The 25840-nt window shown below is 37.9% G+C and overlaps 6 protein-coding genes across 7 annotated transcripts; 3 read left to right on the top strand and 3 right to left on the bottom strand.

The window, feature by feature from the left end:
* The first annotated feature begins 1124 nt into the window (after window positions 1-1124).
* Window positions 1125-3133, top strand: LOC111808216 (adenine/guanine permease AZG1-like). The gene has a single exon (XM_023694062.1). It carries the CDS (start codon window positions 1212-1214, stop codon window positions 2937-2939), a length of 1728 nt encoding a protein of 575 aa, XP_023549830.1. The 5' UTR covers window positions 1125-1211; the 3' UTR covers window positions 2940-3133.
* Window positions 3134-3786: 653 nt separating this feature from the next.
* LOC111809405 (mini-chromosome maintenance complex-binding protein-like) lies at window positions 3787-8339 on the bottom strand. Its single transcript, XM_023695856.1, has 15 exons — window positions 8107-8339; window positions 7707-7820; window positions 7511-7618; window positions 7251-7382; window positions 6704-6748; window positions 6450-6560; window positions 6185-6343; window positions 5845-5919; window positions 5601-5714; window positions 5245-5447; window positions 4985-5120; window positions 4662-4889; window positions 4490-4557; window positions 4287-4402; window positions 3787-4197 (listed from the first exon to the last, which is right to left on the bottom strand). Exons 1-14 carry the CDS (start codon window positions 8323-8325, stop codon window positions 4288-4290), a joined length of 1827 nt encoding a protein of 608 aa, XP_023551624.1. The 5' UTR covers window positions 8326-8339; the 3' UTR covers window positions 3787-4197; window position 4287.
* A 2421-nt stretch (window positions 8340-10760) lies between these two features.
* On the bottom strand, window positions 10761-12539 carry LOC111808080 (40S ribosomal protein S26-3-like). Its single transcript, XM_023693875.1, has 5 exons — window positions 12400-12539; window positions 12227-12319; window positions 11798-11882; window positions 11581-11714; window positions 10761-11046 (listed from the first exon to the last, which is right to left on the bottom strand). The coding sequence occupies exons 1-5, from the start codon at window positions 12400-12402 to the stop codon at window positions 10969-10971; spliced, it is 393 nt and encodes a 130-aa protein (XP_023549643.1). The 5' UTR covers window positions 12403-12539; the 3' UTR covers window positions 10761-10968.
* Window positions 12540-13479: 940 nt separating this feature from the next.
* On the top strand, window positions 13480-15765 carry LOC111808149 (reticulon-like protein B16). The gene is made up of 5 exons (XM_023693965.1): window positions 13480-13799; window positions 14225-14405; window positions 14541-14682; window positions 14954-15023; window positions 15320-15765. Exons 1-5 carry the CDS (start codon window positions 13688-13690, stop codon window positions 15484-15486), a joined length of 672 nt encoding a protein of 223 aa, XP_023549733.1. The 5' UTR covers window positions 13480-13687; the 3' UTR covers window positions 15487-15765.
* A 764-nt stretch (window positions 15766-16529) lies between these two features.
* Window positions 16530-17888, bottom strand: LOC111808838 (expansin-A8-like). The gene is made up of 3 exons (XM_023695038.1): window positions 17692-17888; window positions 17293-17605; window positions 16530-17148 (listed from the first exon to the last, which is right to left on the bottom strand). Exons 1-3 carry the CDS (start codon window positions 17822-17824, stop codon window positions 16845-16847), a joined length of 750 nt encoding a protein of 249 aa, XP_023550806.1. The 5' UTR covers window positions 17825-17888; the 3' UTR covers window positions 16530-16844.
* Window positions 17889-23706: 5818 nt separating this feature from the next.
* Window positions 23707-25627, top strand: LOC111808839 (RING-H2 finger protein ATL74-like). Of its 2 annotated transcripts, none has more exons than XM_023695039.1 (2): window positions 23707-24794; window positions 24839-25627. In XM_023695039.1, exon 2 carries the CDS (start codon window positions 24876-24878, stop codon window positions 25482-25484), a length of 609 nt encoding a protein of 202 aa, XP_023550807.1. In that variant the 5' UTR covers window positions 23707-24794; window positions 24839-24875; the 3' UTR covers window positions 25485-25627. The 2 variants fall into 2 exon arrangements, with proteins under 2 accessions (XP_023550807.1, XP_023550808.1); XM_023695040.1 differs by having other exon boundaries at window positions 24828-25627.
* The last annotated feature ends 213 nt before the right edge of the window (window positions 25628-25840 follow it).

The raw sequence follows: 25840 nt of genomic DNA, 5'->3' as shown, positions 1-25840 counted from the left end.
TGTTTTCCCCCCCTAAAATTTAGCCTTTTTGTATGCCATATGCTCTGTTAATACTCATAATCCAAGTCCAAGCCCACTACTAGATATTGTCTTTGTTTCGGACTTCTCCTCAAGGTTTTTAAAACGTATCTACTAGGGAGAGGTTTCCACACACTTATAAAGAATGTTTCGTTCTCCTACCTAACAGATGTGGGATCTTACAATCCACCCCCTTTAGAGTCCTACGTTCTTGTTCACACTCGTTCCCTTCTCCAATCAATGTGGGACCCCTCAATCCACTCTCTTTGGGGCCCAGTGTGCTTAAGCACACTTCCTTGTGTCCACCCCTTTGGAGCTCCGCCTCATCGCTGCAAATCTCCCGTTGTCTGGCTCTAATATCATTTGTAACCTCCCAAACCCACCACTAGCACATATTATCCTCTTTCGGCTTTCCCTCAAGATTTTTAAAATACGTCTACTAGGAATGTATTTCCACACCTATATAAGAAATGTTTAGTTTTCCTTCTCAACCGATATGAAATCTGACAGTCATCTTGTTCAAGCATTGAAACGGGCTCTTGGAAGAAGCTGCCAGCAGCTGGTTTTGCAAAGAACATTGAATCAAAGGAGAGGACTTCGAATGAGAGTGGTTGGTAGAGTTAGTTCTATGGGTCAGTGGTGGTTGATCTCCATCCTTTATGACAAGGAACAAAGGTTAATAAACTAGCAATTAGAATTAGAGATCGATTGCTAATGAAGGTGGTGGTGGTCAGCGGTAGCAGCGATGGGCACTGACAGTCAAATGGTGGTGACCATTGGGTATTGGCGGCTGATGGTGGCGGGTGGTGGTCGCTGACGGTAGTTAGGATGAAAGTAAATATAGAATTCAAAAGAGAATAAATCAAATTCTTACCCTCAATTAAAAGTTATAATATTCTCAATAAGAATAAAATAAGTGGAAGTTTTGAATTTAAGTCAACACAGGCGAAATTTAAAATGTTTTAAAAATGTTTTTTTAACAAATAAATAATAATAATAAAACTGGTGATTTGTTTCTTCACTCAACCACTTTCCGTATTATTTTTCTTTTTTAAATATATATATATATATTAATTTAGTGTTCCTCTGCATCTCCTTATTCTTCTTCTTCTTTTTTCAAATTTATTTATATCTGAACCAATTATGTGTTCGTAGGTACATACAGCTTCCCCATCTCTAAATTTCCCTTATTCATGGAAGTCGAACCGACGCCGCAACCCGGACGTCTGAACCGGCTGAACTCCGCCGTGGCCGAAACCTGGATCGGAAAGCGGTTCAAATTAACCGAAAGGAACTCCAACTTCACCACCGAGCTCCGAGCTGGCACTGCCACCTTCTTAACCATGGCCTATATCTTAGCTGTCAACGCCTCTATCCTTGCTGACTCCGGCGCCACGTGTTCCCAATCTGACTGTGTCCCTCTCTGTTCCGACCCTTCAATTTCAATCTCTAACTGTACTGGGTTGGATCTCCGGGTTATACAACCCGACGAGTCCTGCAAGTTCGACCCTGTCAATCCCGGCTACGCCGGTTGCCTCGATCGGGTCCGTAGAGACTTGATTGTAGCGACGATTGTTTCGTCGCTCATTGGTTCTGTTATAATGGGCGTTTTTGCGAACCTTCCTCTCGCTTTAGCGCCAGGAATGGGGACTAATGCTTATTTCGCTTACACCGTCGTCGGATTTCATGGCTCCGGTAATATATCCTACCGGAGCGCCTTAGCCGCCGTTCTAATGGAAGGGCTAATTTTTTTACTAATTTCCGCAATTGGGTTTCGTGCAAGATTAGCCAAATTAATCCCAAAGCCGGTCCGAATCAGTTCCTCTGCCGGAATTGGGCTATTTTTAGCCTTCATCGGATTGCAGGGCAGCCAAGGAATTGGTCTAATTGGCTTCAGCCCGTCGACGTTACTGACAATCGGAGGCTGCCCGGAATCTTCCCGGGTGTCGGTGGCGCCGTTGGTGACTTACCTGAACGGAACGGTGGGTCTAATGGCCGGAGGAAAGGCATCGGACAAATTCCTCTGTTTGAACGGGCGAATGGAAAGCCCAACGATGTGGCTGGGAATAGTGGGATTCGTAATAATCGCGTATTGCTTGGTGAAAAACGTGAAAGGGGCTATGATTTACGGGATCATATTCGTGACGGCGGTTTCGTGGATTCGGAAAACGAGTGTGACGGCGTTTCCAGAAACGCCGTCAGGGGAGGCGGCGTACAACTACTTTAAGAAAGTTGTGGACATACACACAGTTAAGAGCACAGCTGGAGCACTTAGCTTTAAGGATTTGGGGAAGCCTTACCTTTGGGAGGCCATTGTCACTTTCTTATATGTAGATATTTTAGATACCACTGGAACCCTTTATTCAATGGCCCGATTTGCCGGATTTATTGATCAAAATGGAGATTTTGAGGGTCAGTATTATGCCTTTATGTCTGATGCTACGGCCATTGTCGTCGGCTCCTTGTTGGGAACTTCGCCGGTGACGGTGTTCTGTGAGTCGTCGACGGGGATAAGGGAGGGCGGCAGGACGGGGCTGACAGCTTTGACAGTGGCGGTTTATTTCTTTCTGGCGTTTTTCTTTACGCCGTTGTTGGCCTCGATTCCGGCGTGGGCGGTTGGGCCGCCGTTGATACTGGTGGGGGTTTTGATGATGAAAGCGGTTGTAGATATTGAATGGGATGATATGCGGCAGGCAATTCCAGCCTTCATGACGTTGCTTTTGATGCCGTTGACTTATTCCATAGCGTATGGTTTGATTGGTGGAATTGGTACTTACATGGTGCTGCATGTATGGGATTGGGCTTCAGCTGGTTTGAAAAAATGTGGACTTTTGAAATCCAGGAGTGAGGTCAGCGGGTATAACGGGCAGCTCCTGGCTGAAGAAGGTCCTTTTCGGAAAACCGTACACCCCGAAGTATAGTATTAGTATATAGTATTATTCCATGGTTGTAATAACTTTTTTAATTAAAATCATTTAACTTTAATTCAACTTTACATATTCATATTGCTAGCATAGCTTAGCTACATGAGAGGGCACGGGCACAGCGCCAACATATTGCAGTCAAAAGGTTGACTTTCATTGATAATAAATCAAAATGCCAGCTCGTTGCCTCATTCTTCAGTTTTGACCTTAGGTATCTTCGTATGTTAATAAAATTTCAAGAAAACATATTATGGGATACACCTGCATTTGTAACATTCAATTTTGAGCCGTGTACTTTTAGAAATATTTAGTTATTGTATCATCATTTCTATATCATTTGAAAGTTCAGAAAGTACATGAACGAAGATGAACAAGAGCTCGAAGTAGTATTTAAATCGAAAAAAAAGATGATACTGGAAATAAAGAATAAGATGATAAATGTGTGGTGGCTTTGGGGATTGGAAGGAACAAGATGAGGCATTGCCACCAAAAGCATGGGGTGATGCCTCTTCGCTTCACTTTCATGTGTGCCCGAAGGCCAACCGAACCCACACCGACATGGCTTTTGAGGCAATTGGGGACAAGACAAGACAAGACATGGTCCACAACACGAGTCAAAGGACTTTTGAAAGCGTCGCATATTGTCACCACAATCCACAGGGAAGTAACCACGAAGCTACCTACTCTGCCACAGACACCCTTACATTTATAAAAATCTCAACCAACTTAGCCAATGGGTTAACTATACAGCCTCATCTCTCAGCCAGATGTCTTTTCAAATCAATCTCACGCGACAGAAATTTAATCCAAACTATGCCACAAGTTAAAAGATATTTTTGGACAATTCTGTACAATCTCGCACCTACACTGATCAAATATCTGTGTTCTCATATCTATGTTAACAAAATAGATTACTTTAATATCCCAAATTTCTACATTAGTTTTAACAATTAAATTTACCGCAAGGGGTAAAAGTCAGTCATATAAATAAAATCCCCAAAAAGAAAAATATCAATTACAAGTGTTTTAGGGCAGCACACGCTAAAGTATGACAGTGGCAGGATTTTCCGTTGTTGAATTTGGTGCGGTAAGTTCCAACACAAGTGTCCGAGGCTACTACTGGTGACAAAAGGTTAAATCCTGAACAGATGTGGGAATTGGATTTCTCCTACTTGGAAGTTGGAAATTCGCTTAACTCCTCTTGTTGGCAAAGTATTAGACGCTGTCTAATTGTTTCATGTGGTTTGGTGTATTGCTAACCATATGATTTACGATAAAACAAGTCAAAACCTCCCATCGGCTGGAATGGATACAATGAAGCGCCAAGTGGGTTGTAAAGATTACCTCATGTGAGCCTCTCCCTTCTCAGCCTTTCTAGTTCCTTCACCATCTGCCAATGTTCCAATGACAGGGAGGTTTCTCCATAACTCGCAGATACCAGGCGTCCTATCGTTAGCAACCTGACAAAAATTACAGAGGTTAAGAATAATACGAGGAAATGACAAAATCAGAAATGAACACCTAGCAAGTAATCATGTACTGCTTGCCTGCTTAAGTCTTGGCTGCCTAAGCTCCTATCTGCCTGCTTTACTGCCACCAAGTCATTTTCTACAACCTGTCACGTTGTAGATCCCAACATTACATTACTTTCAAGCGCAAGAGGACAATTGGCAATTTGACATAGCTCGCTTTCAAGATTCGAGTTAACCTAATATGTACCTGCTGCATTTCTGACCCAATGGAATGTGGCAATGACCTTACATTAGATAAGTACCACCCCCATGCTTCTAAAGCATCTATGTCAGTAATTGCGGATGAACCTACTGATGAAGGTTGGAAAGGCACAACCAAATCAGCTGGCAAAATGTTTGATTTGCCCTCGGACAAAATTAGCAATTGGACATCGGTTGCCATATCCATTTTGTAGTATTTGAAATCATATTCGACCTGGAGGAGAAAAGGCTTATTTAATCAATACAATGATGAGGAGCCGGTAATATTTCATCAACGTGTATGTACAAATAGTTGCATTAACACAATACCTTTTGCAACTCCATTAGATTTTTCAGTAACCTTGCATTTTCAACTCCAAGAGAACTCAGTGTACCTACTTCTAATTGAGTTTCATCAATCATCAAATGTGTGCCTTCTGCCAGTTGAAGTACGCCAGGAACCAGTCTGTAATTTGACAACATATCACACCAATTATTTCAATTTGAATGAAATCAGAGAAGCATGCATTAACCAACAACTCTCAGCATTGTTTATGTGATAGAGAAAAAGTCATTGACCATTAAGTTACCTGTTTATCTCATAATCCTTCTTCGGTGCCAGTGAGGCAGTATTTAGATATTCCACTGTGAGAGGTATATATTCCGTGAATGGAAGAAGGCTCTTCACGGTAAGCCTGAGTTGATTGCCAAAAATGGACATACTTTCTCTGTTAAAACCTGTGAGGTTTAGTGAAAGTTTGCCCACTGCCATGGAATCCACCCTGGCATGTACCTATTCAAGAAATTTGTCCATCAAAATTTAAAGCCACACATGCAAACAGGGTGATAAAATAATTAGCACCGCGACTAATATATGATAGAATTAGATGACGGTTATGAAGGCTAAGAGAACGCCAAAAACTATCGCCATGGAATTAACCCTAACCTTGGACAGAAGATGCAACAACAAAAAATGGGCTGCAAGTCCATCATTGCCAAGAGTAACGGTCAGGTGATTCAGAAGAGTTGCACGTATCTCTTTAATTCGATGGGTTGTGGGCTGTTAGATAAGAATATAAGATTGTATACATAAGCAGTACACAATGAAAAAGCAGAGAAAAACAACGCTGGTGACAGCATAAAAGAAATCAAGAGGATAAAATCAAACATCACTTGTAGTTATAGAGTACCTCTAACACATGGCTAGTGCGGAGAAAGTCATGAACAGCAAGTTTCCTGTGAATAACACAATGAAGACGTGGTACCTACACCACAATAGGAAATTGATGCTACATCAATTAATCTAGAATAGCTTAAAAGTTGTTTCAACTACCGCTTACTCGACATTATATAATTCTGGAAAACATGCTGTAAATTTTAGTAGTAAACCGCTAATGAACCTTATATTATTAGGAGTAAACATTATGTGTTATACCTCTTTAATTCGTATATGAGAATTAGTTAACAGTCACTTCCAATGGTAGTCAACTAGATAAAAGAAAATGGCAAACGTTCAAAATGCATCAATACCATGTCCGGAGGAAATTGAACTGATAAGTCCTCACTTAAACCATCTGAGAACTCATCATGATCATCCTTTTCAGCTTTTTGCTCTGTGCCCAGGGTAATAACTCCAATAAACTCAAAAACGTCATTCAACTTCAACTCAGACTCCACTGTATCATATACCTGCAATATAAATAGATATTCTGAAAATTAAGAAACACTTCCAACCCCACTACACAATTGATAATAATTATATGAAAACCTGACACGGGATAGGTGGGGTACTTACCTTAACTAGACAAGGAAGAAAATCCCTTTCAGCACAAAGAGTGCTTAGACTAGAAGTAGCCGCAGTTGAAATATTCTGGGACTGTAAGCCCAGAGAAAGTTGCTCGTCTTTCTATGAAAGAAAGAGACGAAAACAGAATAAATAGTCAAATTAGAATGAACCGAGACAGGTACAACTGCATAAGGTGAACCAATATACATGATTGCACCCATGCAATAGAAAATTAACTAGTATTAGAAAAAAAAAATGCTCACCAGCTTTTTTGTACTGGAAGAATTTTGAAGCTCATCACTTGGAGCCTGTGATTTAAATGGAATGTCAGAAAAGCAGCGGGTACTATTCCTTTTATAATAAAACAGAGAAGTAAAGTAACTGATCCACACATTAAATTGTAGTTAGAGACAGAATTAAAGTCTACTAAATACCAAAAATCCATGAAAAATTCTCTATGAAATCAAAATTCCAAGGAATAACTCTGTTTTCGTCTTGTTTGGAACCATGCAGACTTTCTCAAAGGCTAAATGACTAGGATGGAAACTCCAACTAGAGACCTTTCCATTTAGAGCCAAGTACCTATAACTATTCAAGCTTTCCGGCCAAATGTCAGAAATCTATCAGAACGATAACTCCATATAGCTCCAAGCAGGGACAATGCCAAGAATTAAATTTAGGGCGGGAGGGGCAGAACTTTTATGCAGCCCCATCCCTGGCACATGAATAAATCTAATAAATGCAGTAAGGATGAAATGAACAGCCTAAGGTTTAAAATAAAACAAGAGCAAGTCATAGAGGAAAAAGTACATGTAAGTCCATATGATCAACGGCATTTTCATCCAATCTGCAACGCTTTTGTCTGGTTTCGGATGTCCCCTCAGCACTGTGATTGATCTCTCCTAAACTTGATGATTCCGTCCAAGAATTTTGACCTGGAACCTGAACAAAATGATACAGAAAGAACTAAAGAATAAGTCATCAAGCATTTTGATTTGCTTATGCTCAAATTTAAAGGTAGAAAACTTTGCAATAACAGCTTATAAACCGGATTTCTATTGAGAACTCACAGGCACACAGTATAGCAAACGGCGTTCCCAGATACGCATATCTGGTGAAACTCCAGTTGGACATTGAAACGAATCCGTATACTTGGTGGTTTTCCAAGTGGTGCCATCCTTCACAATACCAGAGAAAGTCTTAACACACATGAAAACAGCAACATCTTTAACAAATAATTGGTGAGTAGAATATAAATAAAATAACCTTGTAAGCGCCAACATAGAACTCATTTCCCAGCATATCTTGTATCATTCCCCGGAACCGAACAAGAGTGTTGGTCTGAACACATCTAACGCTAGAAGCGTTAAGAATTGGAACCTACAGAACGCTATCATCAAACGACTGATTCCAAAAACTAATAAAACTAAACCCTTAATTCTTACTCAATGCCAAATAAAACCTAAATTTCTCCGATAACATTTATTCCAGAAGACCAAAAAAAGCGATAATTGAAATACATCCACACAACAAGAGCATCAGTGTAATTAAAGAAAGCAAATCAACTAGTCATCAAATACACAGCGGAGAAGAACTCGATCGCCTCAAGAACTAAAGAAATTTCCTTACATAGAACAGATATAAGTCAATTTGGGAGTAATTGAACCTTAGATAGACCATTTTGGTCGAAAAGGAAGTGGCGAAATGGTTCGAGCGCGCCCCAGTCCTTGCCATCAAAAGACGCAGGATTAGAACCCGATGTTATCGCCTTCTCGAAGGTGGATCTCACAGCGCCAAGTGGATTAACAAGGAAATCGTACGGTAGTCCAACCATGGCTGCGTTCTCTCTCTGTCTCTCTATCCCTATCTCTCTCCTGTCCACCATCTTAACTTAGCGCCCTAAATAGAATGAAGCAGGTAGAGAGATTTCCCGCCATATCGCACAGGCTACGCTTCTTAGTTCCCGCCATTTTTCTCGTCTCTGTAACTGAAATTTGGGCCTGGTGTTCTTATTGGGCCTTACCTGGGCCTAGTGTTCTTATTGGGCCTTACCTTAACAGATATTGGGCCACCGGCTCCCAACTTTCAGCCCAAAGCTAATTCAGATTAGTGGCTGCCACTTGGCTTAGACTCGGCAATATACCTTTTTAACTTGCTGCCAAAGCATTACACAACGCTCAAAACGCGTAGCACCGTCACAGCGCAGCACTAAAAATCCCATGTGGACTGAAATGGTCAAATTGTGGCCCATCTATTTGTCCAGTCAACATGACGTGTGCTGTTATGCCAAAACCAAACCAACTTCTCCACTCTCTCTAATTTTCACGCTCTCGCGCGTCTCTCTCACATCCCACCTCAACCAACTTATTTTCTTTTCCTCACTCTATTTTAAATTCTTAGCTAAATTTATGAAAAAAAAATATTAAACATTTTTTCTCAAATATCATCCTTTTAAAAAAAAATTATAATATTATATTTCATTTTTTATAATAATTTTAACGGTTGATTAAGCACTTAAAATTCACTTTTAAATCCTCACCCTCCAAATAAAATTTTAGTCACAGGAAAATGAGGAAAAAAAGTTAAAAAGAGAAGACTTTTGGAAAATAAATAAATAAATATTGGTGACTTTTTGTACCAAATATAATGGTAATACATTATAAATCAAACCCCCGCCAATCTCCGTCTGACACGTGTTCTCAACCCCCCAACACAGGAGCGTGGAAAATGGCGCGTGTTTTGGGAGTGTGGTACAATATTAAATAAATAAACTAATAAAAATCAAACATTTGACCTTTTCAACAAAAATAGCCTCCTTTTTGTTTCATTACGCTTCATAAATCAAACCAACTCCACATTCACTTCACATTTTCCAATTTTCCAATTTTTATTTTTATTTTTTCTCTCTTCATCCATCAATGGCGAAGCTCTTCAAAGTCCCAAAATTGTTCTTTCTTGTTGCTCTGATTCTTTTCATCTCTGCTTCTTCTTCTTCAGCCAGATTGTTGCGCGATCAATCTCTTTCCGCCGCCGTGCCGGAGTTGAAACTTGATATCCCGGCGGCTCTTTCGAGGGAGTATGGGCCTCTGCTTCTTGGGTTTCTGCCGAAGGGGAGAATTCCGCCGTCGGGACCGAGCAAAGGGACCAACGACTTCAACACTTAGAATTTTTGTTGGATTTTTTTCGATATCTGTGTTGGTGTTTTTTACGTAAAATGTAAATACTCGTTTAAAAGCGATGTAGATCGAGAGAAGGAGAGGTCTGATATTTCATTCATTATTTCATTATCATGAAATCATTTGTACTATTAATTAACGTTTACTCATTAACTTAAATCATTCGATTATTATGTTTTCTGTTAGTTACTGTGTTTGTTGTTCTATACACCGCTCTGGATCCCTGGAAATAAAAAAATTGTCACGGAATTTGAGAATTAATTTGAATATAACTGATTGATTAAGGTATTTCATTGATAAAATTAAAATAGCAGTATAAATGTTTATAAAATATAGTATTTAAGCAACAACGTTTTCAATCGTTGGATCCACGACAACCCCATTTAAGTTCTACATACAAATTCAACGCATTGCTTTATGCAAATTCTAATGACCAAAAATGTGATGCTTTTGCCAACAAATGTCAAATGCTTAGCTAATCAATGTCTGTTTTCACTACAAAAAGAGTAATATATTTTAGTTCATATATATTATAAATAACTGTTTTGATTGTTCATTTAACATTTTATTTTCTTTAAAATGTTATAATTTTGCAAAATATAGTCATAATTTTGTATTTCGCAACTCAATGGTCAATTTTGGAAAAAAAAATTAAATTAAATAACAAGCAATAAACCATGTTCCCTGAAGTATATAGGGTTAGTTTCTAGTTGGGTCATGTGGTTCACTATTAGTTATTTTGATATGCTTAGTCTCTAAGGTATGAAAAATAGTTTTATATGATTCCAACAAATGGGTCTATAAAAATTGGTTAATTTGTGTTGTGAAAGGAACGACCCACCATAGATTTGTGATAGCTTCATCCTACGATAGGCATTGTACAAATCTTTAAAGCCTCCTAGACAACTTCAAATAAAATCAAAATAACCTTCACGGGATTCCTAATGGACGGAACTATTTGAACTTAAATTTGAACATACGATTCAGTGATAGCTTTAAATCATGCGAAGGGAGGAGCTCTCACAAAGAACCCATCTGAACATTGGATATTGCTACGACATACACGTTGGAACTTTCATTTTTTTTTTCTCTAACCCTGAATGAACTTCAGAATTGTGAGTTAGAAGTAAAAAAGAGATGCGAGACAGGAATGATAGATAATTGAGCCATTACAAAAACATTGAAAATGTTCAAGTAGACCCCGTTCAACCAAAAATTAATCAGAATTCAACAGTAGAACATAATTTGATACTCAAAACAAAGCCTCAAACTATTTTGAAAAACCTAATAAAATTGAAGTCCGCGAAATTTGGGAAACCATGAGAAAATTAAATAGCAAGTAAGACGTTCCTTCAAGCACGGGGTGGAGCTCCAGGGCCAGCTCCAACGCGAGGAGCCTGTCCTGGCTGTCCAGGCTTTGGTGCATCTTCCTGAGAAAACATGGACAGAATTCAACCAAATAAGAACAGACAATATGGATTTGTACTCGTGAGAAGCAAGAGAAACGGATTCATAATTAGTGAGCAGCTACGCACAAACATAAATAATCCATATATCAAACTAAAAAAACAGCAAACTTATCATCTCAAATACTATTAACTACCATGTAAACAAAATAGCAATGTTCAAATTTTTGAAGTGTGAGATTTTGTTTTAAAAAGGGCCATGTGTCCGACAAGACTATTGAAACACCAAGATAACAAATCGTTACCCATGAATATTCAAGGCTACTTAATCGTGGCTATCAATAACCACGATGATAAACAGTAGTCTCATGAATCGACCTATAACTCTGGGTAAGGACAGTTATTACATAACTCAAAAGTCAATTCTCATCATTCATGTTGCAAAAAATTAATGTTGATACGCTAATCATGCATCTGCAAAAGCTAGAAAAGATGAATATCCCATATGGACTTGCATAATTAATCATTAGCAAAATGAGAGTGGATAGGAAGATATACCCTGCGTCTAATGAAGCGCTGTGGAGGATCACGCTTCCTCCTGTCAGTGCGTGATCGAACCCTCACAACGTGAGAGTGGATAGCACAAGAAACACAGTACTGCATCTTGGCATATAGCTTAGGAAGAGTGTACTCTGTACCAAAACAAATATCGAAATTACACGAATTGTTAAAATGGAAGGCAAAGAAAGAATGCGATCAAGAAAAAGGCTCATACGATCATAGACACAGGCTTCCTGAACATCTCTAACAGCTGCCTGCTCCACGATGTTCCTAACAAGGAACCTCTTGATGGCCTTGTCCTATTCAAGCCAATAAGAGTTAACATAATTAGATATTCTGTACCAAACAGTGAAGAAAAATTCCACAGATAATTGCATTTGATGAGTCTCAACCTTTAGAACACAAAATAGACCAAGAATATCAACAACGAAACAGGAAAAGTAAAAAACCGGCGGTGAATTGCTCGCTTTTTAGTTCAATGATGTGACGAAATCAGTAGCTACTAAATTGTAAATGCGTCGCGAAAGAATTTCAGATGGCTATATATTGTTTAGCAGATATAGATAGAAACGAGAGCAACGTCGACGCTAAACATATACGAATAGATTGAACATCGAAAGAGGAAAAAGAAAACCCTAGGTACCTTGGGGCAGCATTTTCCGCAGTTGGAGCAGCGGATAAATTTCACGTGTCCGCGTCCGTGCTTGTTGCGTCCACCATTCCTACGCTTGAAAGTCTGAACCAAAAGAGAGATTGTCAAGAAAATTATTAATCGAAAACGAAGGATCGAAGCAGAGTGGTGAGAGATCAGGTTACCATAGCTCTAGTGTCTCAGATGACCGAGCGAACCAGAGAGAATCAGAGAGCTCGTCGGCTGAAATAGGGTTTATGAATTGGTGGTAGTGATCCTTTTATATGAAGAGGACGCAGAAGGTGACCTAGCAAATGAAATCCCTAATTTCTTATATTTGCAAATAACCCCCAATGTTCTTCTGTTTTTCATTCTTTTCCCCGAAACATGGGTTCATCACTTTGGCCCATTGCCTTTTCTTTTTTTACAGCCCATTGGCCCATTCCTAAAAAATACATCTCATGAAAATGGGCCGAAGTAAATGGGCCAATGGGCTGTAAAAAAATAAAAAAATAATAAATTAATAATAATAAATTTAACTTATTTAATAAAAGTTATTTTAGACGTTTTTATGAACTTTTTTATAATTGTAATTTTCCTAAAATATTTATACAATCTTTTTCGGATATTTTCGTCTATTATTTAATATTAATACATTTGCGCTAGCAAGCATATAGCTAGCATCCTCACATAGGGGTCGCAGTGACTAAGCTCGAGCGACTGTTTGCCAAAAAACATAAGTTTCCGCAAAGTCGTAAGACCATGTAGGGGGGTTGACACTTGCTCAATGCCTCGAGTTTTTTTAGAACAAGTCTAGGGCAATGCCATTGATAAAGTCTCATTTGTCATGTGCGATCTCATTCCCAATAAGTAGAACAGCTTCAATCCATACCCTTGATTTCTACCTTGACCCTCAGGTCGAAGGACCAAAGGTTACTGTTTGGTTTGGATAAGCAGGCATGGATAGGCTCCTCGAGCAGATACCGTTCGAATGGGAAAGTTCATCCTCCCATTATCAAGACCGCCTCGTCTATGTACTCGGGCCCTTTCCTAAAGATGCGGACCAACTATAAGAAATAGTCGTCCCTCAATTTTTTTTTTTAATTATGTTACATTTCCATAAATTTGGAGTTCTATATATATATCTTGAAAATAATAATAAGCATAAAACAGCTGTAAGGTTTGCATTAAAATAATAGAAGAAGACCCAAACCCCCTCTACCAAAAGGAAGGAGAAAGGGAAAAAAATAAAATAAAATAAATAAATAAATAAAAAAAGCGACTTTTTCATTTTCAGCGTCGGAGGGCAGAAGAAAGAGGGAAGGCTTTGAACATGGAAATAAAAAATTCTTGAGTTGCGTGAATTCCATTTCGAGCCTTGCCTTGGGAATTCTCGATCATACCGAAACCTTCACAACTTTTCAACCTTCAATTTTGACTCTGAATCTTCTGACCGGACAATTCGGAAGTGCAATGGTCGATAATTGCGACAGCGCCGGCAACGTAGACGCCGACGGAAAAGACACAGCCTGCACCTCATGTGACCGCCCAGCTTCACTCCACCAGTCCATGGGTGGCGGCAAAGGTATTTAATTCTCCGTCCGCTAAATTTCTGTTTCTCGATCAATTTCGTGTTTCTGAATTATATTCCTTCGCTTCCCTTCCGAGAATCGGCGTTGAATCTGTTTGTTGCAATCGGTGATGGTTGAGGGTTTTGATTGTTTACGAAACATAGGATAATATGAAGCTTGATTTCGAGTATGTTCTGAAATGGTTTGCCAGATTCGTCCATGTTCTATTCATTTATCTGTTTCCCTTTTTGCATTTGAATTAAGACTTCGACCGATTGAAACTTGGAGTTTTTGTTACCTCTTGCTTTGGGAATCAGATTCTACATTAGCTATTCCAGTTTTTCAGATTCTTTCTTTGTGTTTTAGAAGGAACAAAAAATTACGACATCCCCTTTCTGTTTGGATAATCAAGAATTTAACTCTTCCTTCTTTTGCTTAGCGGCTGATATTCTACTATGGAAACAGCGGCATGTTTCTTTCGGCATTGTTGTTGTTGCTACAGTATTTTGGCTTCTAATTGAGCACTCTGGATTGCCATTGTTGACAACATGTTCGGATGTCTTGCTGGTTTTGGTCGTCCTATTGTTTCTTCGTGCCAACTTTGCTGCGTTTCGAAAGAAGTATGGCTTTCGCTGACTTATGTTCTGATTCACTTTCAAGTTCTTGCTTACGATCTCTTACAGAATACCTTTTTCTTCTTTCCAGCAGATAATGTGTTTTTCCTGTTGGATCTTCTTCATTTTCCTTCTGTGCAGGCAGCTTCAAACATTACCACAGCTGGTCTTGTCCGAGGAATTCGTCGATAATGTCGCTGCATCATTTCGGGCGAAAATCAATAATGCATTACTTGTAGCTCATGATATCACACTTGGCAATGATTTCAAACTCTTTTTCAGGGTTAGTAGTTTATTGGATACTTGAATTATATGGGCAAAACTGAAAATTATTCATTGGCTTTAAGTACTTTTCATCTGAAAAGAATAGATCGATATCGATATACACCCATCGATCGACGCCATTTGGATTGGCAACCAAGTGTTGCTCAAGCCTGAGGCAGCAAATGCTTACAGGACAGTTTAAAGAATACATAAACTCGATCTTCACTTCAACCTGATAATGTTGCTTTTCTGTTCTTCGTTTTTGGCTAACCTTGCAAACACCTTTGCAGATGGTGATCTGTTTGTGGCTTTTATCCGTCCTTGGTAGCTACCTTTCTTTCTTCACCTTTGCATATATCGGTACGTACGAACATCCTAAAACGCTTAGTATGACATATTTTTAGTTCATATAAGTTTCATTTGTGGGTAAATTATGGCAATCATTCCACCTGTAGTTTACTTTTGATCCTTGTCAATGAGTAAACGTTCAAGAATTTGGTTTGTTTCTGGTCCATTCACCATGTTCTTTAATGCTCTCTCATTGTCATGACCTTCATTTTCATGCTTTTTACTCAGTTTACCGATCTAGCAAATGTAATTATACTCCCCTCCCCCAACCTGTGATATTGTTTTTTGTTCATTTAACTCGATGACAGGAACAATCATCTCGATAACTGTCCCCGCCTTGTACAGCAAATACGATAAACACGTTGACAGATGCTGCGGAATGATCCGCCAACAATTTAGAAAGCATTATAGAGTGATGGATGAGAGTGTTTTCAGCAGACTCCCTGGTAGTTTGTCGAAGGATAAACATCAATGAATAATGCTACCTATAGTTTTCTGCAGTTGTACTAAACCACGGGATAATTGTATTACTGTTTCATCACAAATGAATGCCTGGTTAACTGGATTCTTGAAGGTTATTGGATACCTATGAACATGTTTATTTCTGTATATTTATGAATACTTGTAAATGGGGCAAGCTTTTGAATCTGGTTGGTCTGGATCTAATCCTGAGGTTGAATTCCTTTTGGTCCAGTATGGACCAACCCACAAAAGGGCCCATTGTTGAATACTCAACCCCAAATCATTTAGTTCATATTTGTTCTCCATTTCTCTCCCTCTTTTTTTTTTTTTTTTTTTTTTTTTTTTTTTTTTTTTTTTTTNCTGCCCTAAATGGGGTCGGGATTTCCCATTTAAACGAAGAATGAGGAAAGAAGTGGGGAGAGACTTTCTAAATTTCATTCCTCGAGAATGGAGATGGTGAAGTTTTCTCGTCCCCGCCACTCCACATGGATATCTCTATTTTTCTTTTACTGATTTAACAGGACTAAGAATCAAATCATTAAGTAGATAAAATGATAATCTATGTCTCGTCCATTAAGTGTCGTGTTCATGTCGACCTTTCTTTTTACTCTTTCATTTGTCTATTCTTTGCATCCCAAATTCTACTTCCAAATGCAAACTACCAAACTTTCCAACTTTATTCCTTTTCCTCATTTTATTTCAAATCCTAACTTAGTATTCCTTGCTTTCATTTCCGTTCATCTATCTCTCCAAATTTGCCTTTATTATCGTTACTTTGGGCATAGTAAATAAGCTCCACGATGTACGTAACATGCAACTATGAGCATCGACATTAATTCAACTTAGAAAAAGTAGAAAGGGAATTAAAACTAGACTTTAAAGTGCAATCAATAACATACATACCTTAATTAGTCGTTAATTTTAAAATATTTATGAAAAGTTGTAACTATGTCCTTAAGCTTGATTAATAGATGGATTATAACTCATTTATTACGTTAAACTTTCATTAATTATCTTTAATGATATGAAAAGTAAAAGAAGTTTTGAATTTAAACATGATTCCCAAGGGGAAAAGACAGTAATGCAATATCCTCATATTAATAAATTGGGAGGACTAAGTCAACAATTCACTGCTAAAAATAGCCAATGGGAATATGCCACGTTTCTACTTACTGCTTAACTATTTTTTCTTACTACACACAGTATTTTTCTATATATATATTTATATATGTATTTTGATATCCCAAAGAGCTAGCGGGTGCGAGTCAACCACCACTGCAATAGCCGGCCACCGTCGCGACGGTGCCGGAGATCTTCCTACTCTACCCTGTCTTACCCTCTCTCGAGCACAATTTATGGGTGAAGTTTATTTCAGAACTGGCCCGCCTCGAATGTCTGGCCGAACTGCCAGTTGGCCGGAACGGCGTTGTAGCTGGTGACAGTGCGGCCGTCGCTGGTGGTGATTTGGAAAGAGAGACTCTGTCCGTTCAAGTAATTGTTGCTCTGCCAGTTCTGTCCCCAATTTCTGGACATCGCTTGCCATCCAGTTTTGGACCCTTTGATTGACACCGAGTGGACGTCGCCGGCGCCGCCCACGTTGGTAATCAGTACCAAGTTGAAGTATGAATGGCCGTTTATCGTCAACCTTATCCCTCCCTTCTTCACGCATGGTACTCTGTAATTCATCAAACCACTCATTAAAATCTGACTTTAAAGAAAAAAACAGAGCATGAGAAAAAAAACAGAGCATCAGAAGAAAAAAAACAGAGCATGTTTTATTTATGGAATCATTTGGTTTTTAGTTAGAATGGTGTAAGACCTTCGGAAGGAGACAGGGACAATCCCGGCATGGTACTGAGCGATTTGTAGAAAAGCAGGCTCTGCCAAGTCGAAGTGTTGCAGAGGAGGGTTACACCAGCCGCCATTGTTGTTGGAGAGAGCCAAGTTTGGGGGACAGAAATTAGTGGCAGTGACAATGATTTTTCCAGGAAGACACCATTTGGGATCACTGCTACAAGTGATTTCATAGCAAGACCCACAGCTCAGCCCATTGTTAAACAGAGCCGTACTCAGCGCCGCCGTGTTCGTCCCATATCCTTGACTGTACAAATTCCCATACCCACAAGCCCCACCTGACAAAAACAAATACCCATTTCCCGATTACCACAAAAACCCACAAAACACAAAAAATGAAGATGCTCGATTATCAGTTATTTACCCATTGTGCCGGAGGCGTCTCCACCGCCATAAAAGGTAGCGTGGCCGGACTGCACTCCGCCGTAATCGGCGGAGATTGCAGGGATAAAAAGTAGGAAAAGAACAGAAAAAGCAGAGATTGGTGAGGAAACCATTGGAGGAGAGGGAAAAGGAATGAGGTTTGTATGAACTTGTAGTGTGGAGTGGGAAATAGACGAAGGGTTTATTTAAATAGAGGGAAAAAGGTTTGCAGTTGGAGAAAATTACAAGTTGGCTATAATTGTGGTGGAGATTGGGACAAAATCGAAAAAAAAATAAAGAAATTAAAATGAGGGGTATAATCGTAAAACCACAACGTTAATTAATTATAATTTTTTAATTAAACACAAAATCTTATAATTTAGGAATAATAATAAAGATAATTTAATATAATTAAAAGAGTAGGGAAGGAGGAAGAAAGAAAGGCACATGGGAGGTGTCTGAAATGGAGTACCAACTCTTTAAACAGGTGGGGCCCACATGCACATGCTTTTTGTTTTTCTTGGATGGGGAATACGTAATTTCCACGTGGCTCATATTTGTTCGTTGGGAAATGGCAGTTTGGAATCTGTGCCGTTAGGATACCTAAAATTGCGCTTATTATTATTATTATTATTATTATTTATTAGAATTATACAACAAAAGCCCCTTGATTTAGGTCCCCTATACTTTTTTCCATTATCTCATTTTAATTAATTACGAATATTTATTTGATTCTTTAATTCAATTAATTCAACTAACTCCAACTTTAAAATAGAGGGTTTGATTAAGTTGATGGCTCTATTAAGGTCGTTTACGTTAGCACCCAACCAGCTCGAAGCTTGTGTTAGTAACATAAAGTATATATCATCGACCAAAAACTCTAAGGTTCGAATCCCACACCTCGATGTTAATCTAAAAAATATTACTTGGGTACCGTGGGAATGATGACCTGCTAGGATCAATGAGTTTGATGCTATTTCTCGTGAGTGAACTCGTAAATATTTACATTTTTTTTTTATTTTGACTTTTTTTATAAAAAAATTAATTAATTAAGTTTATGATTTTCATAAATTTGTCACGTTTTAGATCTCGAAAGTCTAAATTTATATATTTATGCATTTGATTATAAAAAAATAAGTTTATGATTTCATTAATTTTAATAGTTGAAGTTGATTTATGGAATTTATTTTAAGAGCTTTCAAATAAAAATAATAATAATAATAATAATAAAATGAATTGAAAGGGGTATATGAATAAAGGGGTCTACCATGTTAGGGAGGCACATGGAAGGGGCGATATTAGCGCCCATATTTCAAAGACAAATCAAAACATATATATTGTCGGACACCGACTTTTGTTGTGACATAAATTTTAAATCCCCACCAACATCAACACTAACCCTTTTTTCCTAGGTTTTCCCCTGCCACGTCATTTTTTCCCCTTTTTTCTCCTTTTATATTCTTACTTTTTTTTTGGGTTCTATTTTTGCCTCGCTCTCTTCATGTAATTCAATTATATATTGGTTTAATATTGAGAATGCCCGTTGAATTAGATGGAATAAGCTCGACGCCAATCATAAAATCTTGATGATCACTTATATCTAACGAATGAGAGTCTGTTTTCAAATCATTTGTTATGCCGTAAAAGAGACGAAAAATACGGTGTTGATGAATTGTTTAACTTAATGTTAGTTAAAGAGGAAGTAATATTATAATGATTTTTTTATGTGACGTTATATAAAACTTGTCGATAAACGCTCATTTCAAGTTGATAGGTTGTAGTCAATTCATATGCTCGATGTGTCTTGAAACATTTTCCTCGTATATTAGAACGAAAACTATCGTATGAACGAGCAAAAAGGTGAACTTTCGAAAGAGAGTGACACTAGGATAGGAGGTGAAAGTTACTATCTATGCCAACCAGGTGAACCTCCATTTTTTGTGGCTCATCATAAGAATTTCATGATTAAATGTGTTTTACTTGAATCAATTTTATGTTAGGTAATCTCTTAAGAATTTTATTGAGATGCACCTGAGTGAGTACAAAGCATGTTGGGAAGATTCGTGTTGGTCTATAAGGATAGTCTTCACTTTTAAAAAGCGAGGAGTAGGTAACGTAATCATGTCGCAGGAGATGAAGGAGAATGTCGGGATCATTAAGTGACGGATTCAAATTCTGAATTATGTTTCAAATCTTAGGCATGGAGAGTTACGTAAAATTGATTTTGTAAAAAGATGAAAATACACGTGGGAAGAACATTAATAGATCGGTGGCGAGAAACAAAATCTTCCATAAAGTGTGTCTCTTTGTGCATGAGGAGGTGAAGAAATCATCATAATATATATATATATATATATATATGGCAATAAGAATGTGGGGGGAGACACGAAGACAACATATGTGACAAAGAGAGACCAACTTTTTCGAACTGTCTGTTGGTTTTTACTGTTTTAAGTGAAATGAAACATGTTTTGACTTTGATGGTAAAAAACTCTTATGGTAAGTCTTTTCCTTAAATAATGCACTTTAATAAATCAAAATTAACTTTAAATATTTTAAAATTAGGCAATAAAATTATTACGAAGAGAAATCCCTTTCTGTTAGATTTTAAAATAATAAGGAAGATTCGTGTAAGTAACATATATTTAAAATATAGCTTTAATAATAATAATAATAATAATAATAATAATAATAATAATAATAATAATATAGTGATGGAAGTAGGAAGAGAAAGGAGATCCACAGGAAGGGCATGTGGGGAGGGAAAGGGGCAATGTTTATCCAACAAGAAAAGGGGATTTGAAAGTGGCCTAAGCAAAGGGACGTGACCCATTTGGGAACAAGTTGGGCGAGTGAGATTTGGTTCACAGAGACAGCGGTCAGCGGGGAAGGGACGCTGTCTCAGCCTACCAAAACTAACCAACTCCTCCCAGTTGAGGGACAACGGCAATCTTGGGAGGGCCATGGAAAAGGGCATGCGGCCCTACAACCCCATGTGCATTTATTTCTGTGCCACTTAGGTCTTCACCCTTTCTAGGACCATCCCTTACCCCCCCCCCCCCACTTCTCATTTTCCAATCCATTTTTGCTTCCTTTTCTTAAACTTCAACCCTTTAAATAATGGAAGAGGCCACCACGAATAGACATTGTCGATTTTAGCTCGCTACGTATTGTCGTTAGTCTCACGATTGGTTTCTACACTTTTATAAGGAATTTGTGAGACCTCACAATCCACCCCCTCGGAGGCCTAGTGTCATTTATGGCACACAACTCGGTGTCTAGCTCTAATACCATTTGTAATAGTCAAAGCCCATCACTAGCAAATATTGTCCGTTTTGACTCGTTACGTACCACAGTCAACCTCATAATTTTATAACGCGTTTACTAGAGAGTAGTTTCTGCACTCTTATAGGAAATGATTTGTTGTCCTCTCCAACCGATGTTGGATCTTGGACTGTTATATATATATATACATAATTTTTAACGAAAGTCGATTAAAATTAATTACAGCAACGTATTAGCAAGAAAATTAACAGTAAATAGTTGAAAATTTTAGTGACTAAGCATGGGTAATTTGACCAAAATGATACCTTGGGCCTATAGCTGCAACTACAAGAATCTTTACTTCCAGTTCACAAACTCAGTCTTGGGTATGAAGCCCATTACATTTCACCAGTAAACTTGGGCCTAGATGATGTAGCCCAATATAGAAGTAGAAAAGCCCATTCTGTATAGAGCCCATCAAGGGGACCAAGATTGAAATTACCATTTAACCCCTTTCTTTGTTGGGGAGTTCAAAGAACGGCCAACGCAGGAAGTTCATTTTAAATTTTGTTTTTATATGAAAATAAAGGAAACGACAGCCTTTTTTGTTATTTTTATTTTAAATAATTTATGCACAATAAATCTACATTTAAACGAATTTAAATAATAACAAATTTTATTACAAAAGCTAACCACCATCATTATTCAAATAAAACCAAATTTTAATGTCTTACCAAACAAAGAAATAATTATAGTAAAAACATAATATATATATATATATATATGTATATATATTCAACACTGCCTTTAAGAAATAAAGTACTTTTAAAATAGAAAAGAAAACAAATAATATTTATAGAAATTATTTTGTAAAGATAACATCTATTAGAAATGATGACATTGAAACTATTGTCGTTTATAGTTTCCCACTTCCGCAGGCAAGAGGTTGGTTGTAGGGACCCACTCCAATTCCAACTAATTATAAATAAAAAATAATAAATAAATAATTCATCAATTTTAGATGCCTTTACTTCCAATTGATTTCTGGAACCTTTAAAAATGGTCCCTTTTGTATTTTGTTTGGTAATTAAATTATTCGGTCTAAATTTATCATAATTTTGAGGTAAGAAATTCATAAAATTCACTTCTTTGTCGCTTTATTCTTTCACTTTATCTTTTTTACAACCTCATCCACTTGTATCTTTCACTTTCCATATATATATTTTTTTAACGTTTATCTATAAAAAAAAAAAAATGGACAAGACAAAATATCACTCGAACCTTTAACTTTATTTAACTCTTTTGCTTAACGTTTTATTTGAAAGAGATTGGTTAGACAGTGCGATAGAATGTGACATCCTTAAATGTAGTACCTAATATTTTTTGGAAGAGTTACTTACTATTCCTATGTTTTGATTAAAATTATAGTAGAAGGAACGTTCACACCATTAATTGAATTCAATTCAAACTCAACAATTTGTTTATGGATGTGATACATAAAATTTATAGAATGATAGAGTTTTTGTCCAAAAATCAAATAAACTTACAAAATCATATTTAAAGTAATGTAGACTTAGTCAACATATTCCTTCTCTTAGTTGTGTTTAAAGATGAGGATGATCGACTTTTTTTTTTTTTTTTTTTTCCCTACNTTTCCTACTACAAAATATGACTGCACTGTTTATGTTGGAATGTTTTAACTTGTCTTCTCTATCTGGTCATAAAACGAGCCTTCGATCCTCTCTTTTTTCTTCTTCTGAATTTTGGTGGTTGAATGTTATAGTAGGCGTGTTAGCTAGGTTGACTCTCTACCCGAAGACAACTATCCCTTTCCTTTGTATGTTTAACTACGATTCCTTGTTCTACCCAGTAGGGTACATGCACAACCATCGAGCTTAACAATTAGGTTCAACTCTTGTCTCATTGGAGACCCAGTGAAAGACTGACATTCAATTATGAAGCAGGCATGCACACCCGAAGTCATAAGTGAAATTTGTAGCCCCTAAAACACACAAAGACTGCAAAGAAAATTTCATACATTGTGTTGCATCGGGCTACTAAAAAATTAATACTCCAACACGTTCCTAATCCCCACTCATCAAATTATCAAAATATCGCAACATCCACAAATAACTTGGTATATTACCATGATCGATTTCATTGAAAGCCAATCAAATTACTCCAAATGGGCAAAAAAAAAAAAAAAAAAAAAAAAAAAAAAATANAGTCAAACTAAATTAGAGATTTATTTACCTTTAAGTGGGTGGGAAATCCGAGTGAATATTGAGTGAGCCATGGACAAAGCTTCCCTCAGCCACGTGACCTCCCATGTGCCTCTTTGGCTTCGTTTCATCGACAATGCCCCACAGCCGTTCATCAATTGCCCTTTGATTCCTAAATGTCTTCCCTTTCTCACATTAGTCCTTATCAATAAAATACTCCATCCCATAAATACTTATCAAATTTGCCTTTTTCATTTTCTCCTCACATAAACATGTTATTTCCATACAAAGTTAGATGTGGATGCGGGAGGAATGTGACAATTCAAGCCCACTGCTAACAAGTATCGTTCGTTTTGGTCCGTTACGTATTGTTGTCAGCCTCACGTATTAAAACGCGTATACTATGAAGAGGGTCATACCCTATTCTGAGCAGTGTCTCGTACGGTACATTAACTAGCTCTAATACCATTTGTAGCAATCCAAACCCACCGCTAGCAAATATTATCCGTTTTGGTCCTTACGTATCGTCGTTTAAAACACATATATTAAAAAGAGATTTTCACACTCTTACAAGGAAAGATTCGTTCTCCTGCTCAATTGATATGGGTCTCGTAAGAGAAGGGAAAGGAAGGAAAGGAAAGGCAATGTAATCTTAAAGTAAAAACCATATGATCCAGAGAAAGAAACAACCTAGTAGGACATCAAATGTTACCCAGACAGAGAGTTTGGGTGGAACATTTGCCACTGCTCCAAGCCAAAGTGACAGCTTACTTCAACTTTTTGAAGTTTAAAAGCAAAAAGATGATAATAAAAAGGAAGAGTAAGAGAAAGATTTTGTGCTAAGAATCAGCATTTATTTATACTGTCTAATCTTTTGATTAATCGAGGATCGGGTACCCATTACAGCCCAGTTTTTTTGTCTCTGTTCTTCTCAATTAATAATGAAACCTCCATTTTCTTCTAATTATTGCCTACCCCATCTCACCCCCTTTACCTTTATGTATCACTACAATAAACCCTTTTTTTTGCTGTTAATTTTCTTGTCCATATCCCAATTCTACTCAACTCTCTCTCCTTTGCTTCTATTCAAATACCCCCACCTCATTTCTATGATTTTCTTCTCTTCCTCTCTTCTTTGGCCACTGCAAAATTCTATCTGGGAGTTCTTAGTTTCTTACAGTGGGGTTGTTTGGGCGTTTTTTTCAGTTCTTTTGGTGTTTATCCTGATTTGTTCCTTTGAGAAGGTCTGCCATGGGAAGTAGAGCTTTTTGCAGCCATGGATACTATTGTTTGGCATGTTCTTGTGTATTGGTTTTTTGAGTGGTCACTGACTTGTAAGATGCTTTGAAACTTCGTTGGAATACTAAGAATTGATTGATTTAGCTCTTAAAGGATCATTGTTCATCGTCCTTTCTAGTTGAAGGCAGATCAGGAACAGAGAACACAAGGGTTTGATTGGCACATGAGTGATATGAACTTTCTATTTTCAGTCTCTCTTGTTGTTAGATTCGCTCATCAAAGAACTAAGGGGTTTTGAATTATCAAGTTTCACTGCGGAATTTCATCAAACAGGTTGAAGATCTAAAGAGAATTACCTTTGGCAGCATCAGTCCTGCTGTTGTTTTGAAGTTGTTTTGAAGTTGTTTTGAAGTTGTTTTGAAGTTGTTTTGAAGTTGTTTTGAAGTTGTTAGCTGCTCCTATGGCGATGGTGTCCGATCACCACCGTCCCCGTCCCCACCGCCTCCTCCTCGACGCCAATACGACGGAGGCGCCGTCGAATGGAAGCAGAACGCGAAATTCGTATACCAACGAAGCCAATTTCGACACGAACATGGTGATAATCCTTGCTGCGTTACTCTGCGCACTGATTTGCGCTCTAGGATTGAACTCAATCGTTCGCTGTGCCCTTCGCTGCAGCCGGCGATTCTCCTTCGAGACAGGCGGCGGCACAGCCTCGCGCCTCGCCGCAACAGGGCTGAAGAAAAGCGCATTACGCAAACTTCCGGTCACCGTATACGGGTCGGAGTCGGGTCTAGGGATTCGAGAAACGGATTGCCCTATCTGCCTGGGAGATTTCATCGCCGGAGAGAAAATTAAAGTGCTTCCAAAATGTAACCACGGATTTCACGTCCGATGTATCGATACCTGGTTGGCTTCCCACTCGTCGTGTCCGACGTGTCGTCAATCGCTGTTCGAACAACAGTCAGCTTCTGAATCAACGGAAGCCGACGCCGGCAACCGACCCGCCGGAAATTCATCAGCTAGCGGCCAAGGTGAGATCTCGATACCCATAGATCAAATCAGCTGATTTCAAGGGCTGCCATTTCCATTTGCACATAAATTCTTTAATTGTTTGCAGTTTTTAGCCTCTTCTTTTGGGTAATAATCTGGATTATACAATAATCAATATAATTGATGGTTGCCTTGTGAACAATAAATATAATTTCCAAATTTTGAGAAAATTAGATTATTCAAACTCATTCGATCTGTCGTTCTAAATTACTTGCTATGTTCTAATATAATCATTATATTTTAATGACATTTTTATAAAATTGTAATTTTAAAAATCTTACGCTTTTAATTGAATTTAATGTTTTAAGAGACCGAGAAATTGGCATATTTGCTCAATACTTCAAATAGCAATTAAATAATTATTCGACAATC

The sequence above is a fragment of the Cucurbita pepo genome, chromosome LG13 (assembly GCF_002806865.2).
Source record: "Cucurbita pepo subsp. pepo cultivar mu-cu-16 chromosome LG13, ASM280686v2, whole genome shotgun sequence".
NCBI lineage: Eukaryota > Viridiplantae > Streptophyta > Magnoliopsida > Cucurbitales > Cucurbitaceae > Cucurbita > Cucurbita pepo.
This window is presented reverse-complemented; position numbering and strand designations above follow the sequence as displayed.

Excerpts from the sequence above, each read along its gene's own strand:
- LOC111808216 (XM_023694062.1), top strand. The coding sequence starts at position 1,212 with ATGGAAGTCGAACCGACGCCGCAACCCGGACGTCTGAACCGGCTGAAC.
- LOC111809405 (XM_023695856.1), bottom strand. The coding sequence starts at position 8,325 with ATGGTGGACAGGAGAGAGATAGGGATAGAGAGACAGAGAGAGAACGCA. Across the intron at positions 6,344-6,449 it reads TTCTTCCTTGTCTAGTTAAG|GTATATGATACAGTGGAGTC; the intron begins GTAAGTACCCCA and ends TTTATATTGCAG. Across the intron at positions 4,558-4,661 it reads TTGGGTCAGAAATGCAGCAG|GTTGTAGAAAATGACTTGGT; the intron begins GTACATATTAGG and ends ACAACGTGACAG.
- LOC111808080 (XM_023693875.1), bottom strand. Across the intron at positions 11,715-11,797 it reads GGAAGCCTGTGTCTATGATC|AGTACACTCTTCCTAAGCTA; the intron begins GTATGAGCCTTT and ends GTTTTGGTACAG. Across the intron at positions 11,047-11,580 it reads AGCGCTTCATTAGACGCAGG|GAAGATGCACCAAAGCCTGG; the intron begins GTATATCTTCCT and ends ATGTTTTCTCAG.
- LOC111808149 (XM_023693965.1), top strand. The coding sequence starts at position 13,688 with ATGGTCGATAATTGCGACAGCGCCGGCAACGTAGACGCCGACGGAAAA. Across the intron at positions 13,800-14,224 it reads GTCCATGGGTGGCGGCAAAG|CGGCTGATATTCTACTATGG; the intron begins GTATTTAATTCT and ends TCTTTTGCTTAG. Across the intron at positions 15,024-15,319 it reads CTTCACCTTTGCATATATCG|GAACAATCATCTCGATAACT; the intron begins GTACGTACGAAC and ends ACTCGATGACAG.
- LOC111808838 (XM_023695038.1), bottom strand. The coding sequence starts at position 17,824 with ATGGTTTCCTCACCAATCTCTGCTTTTTCTGTTCTTTTCCTACTTTTT. Across the intron at positions 17,606-17,691 it reads AGACGCCTCCGGCACAATGG|GTGGGGCTTGTGGGTATGGG; the intron begins GTAAATAACTGA and ends TGTTTTTGTCAG. Across the intron at positions 17,149-17,292 it reads GTCCCTGTCTCCTTCCGAAG|AGTACCATGCGTGAAGAAGG; the intron begins GTCTTACACCAT and ends GATGAATTACAG.
- LOC111808839 (XM_023695039.1), top strand. The coding sequence starts at position 24,876 with ATGGCGATGGTGTCCGATCACCACCGTCCCCGTCCCCACCGCCTCCTC.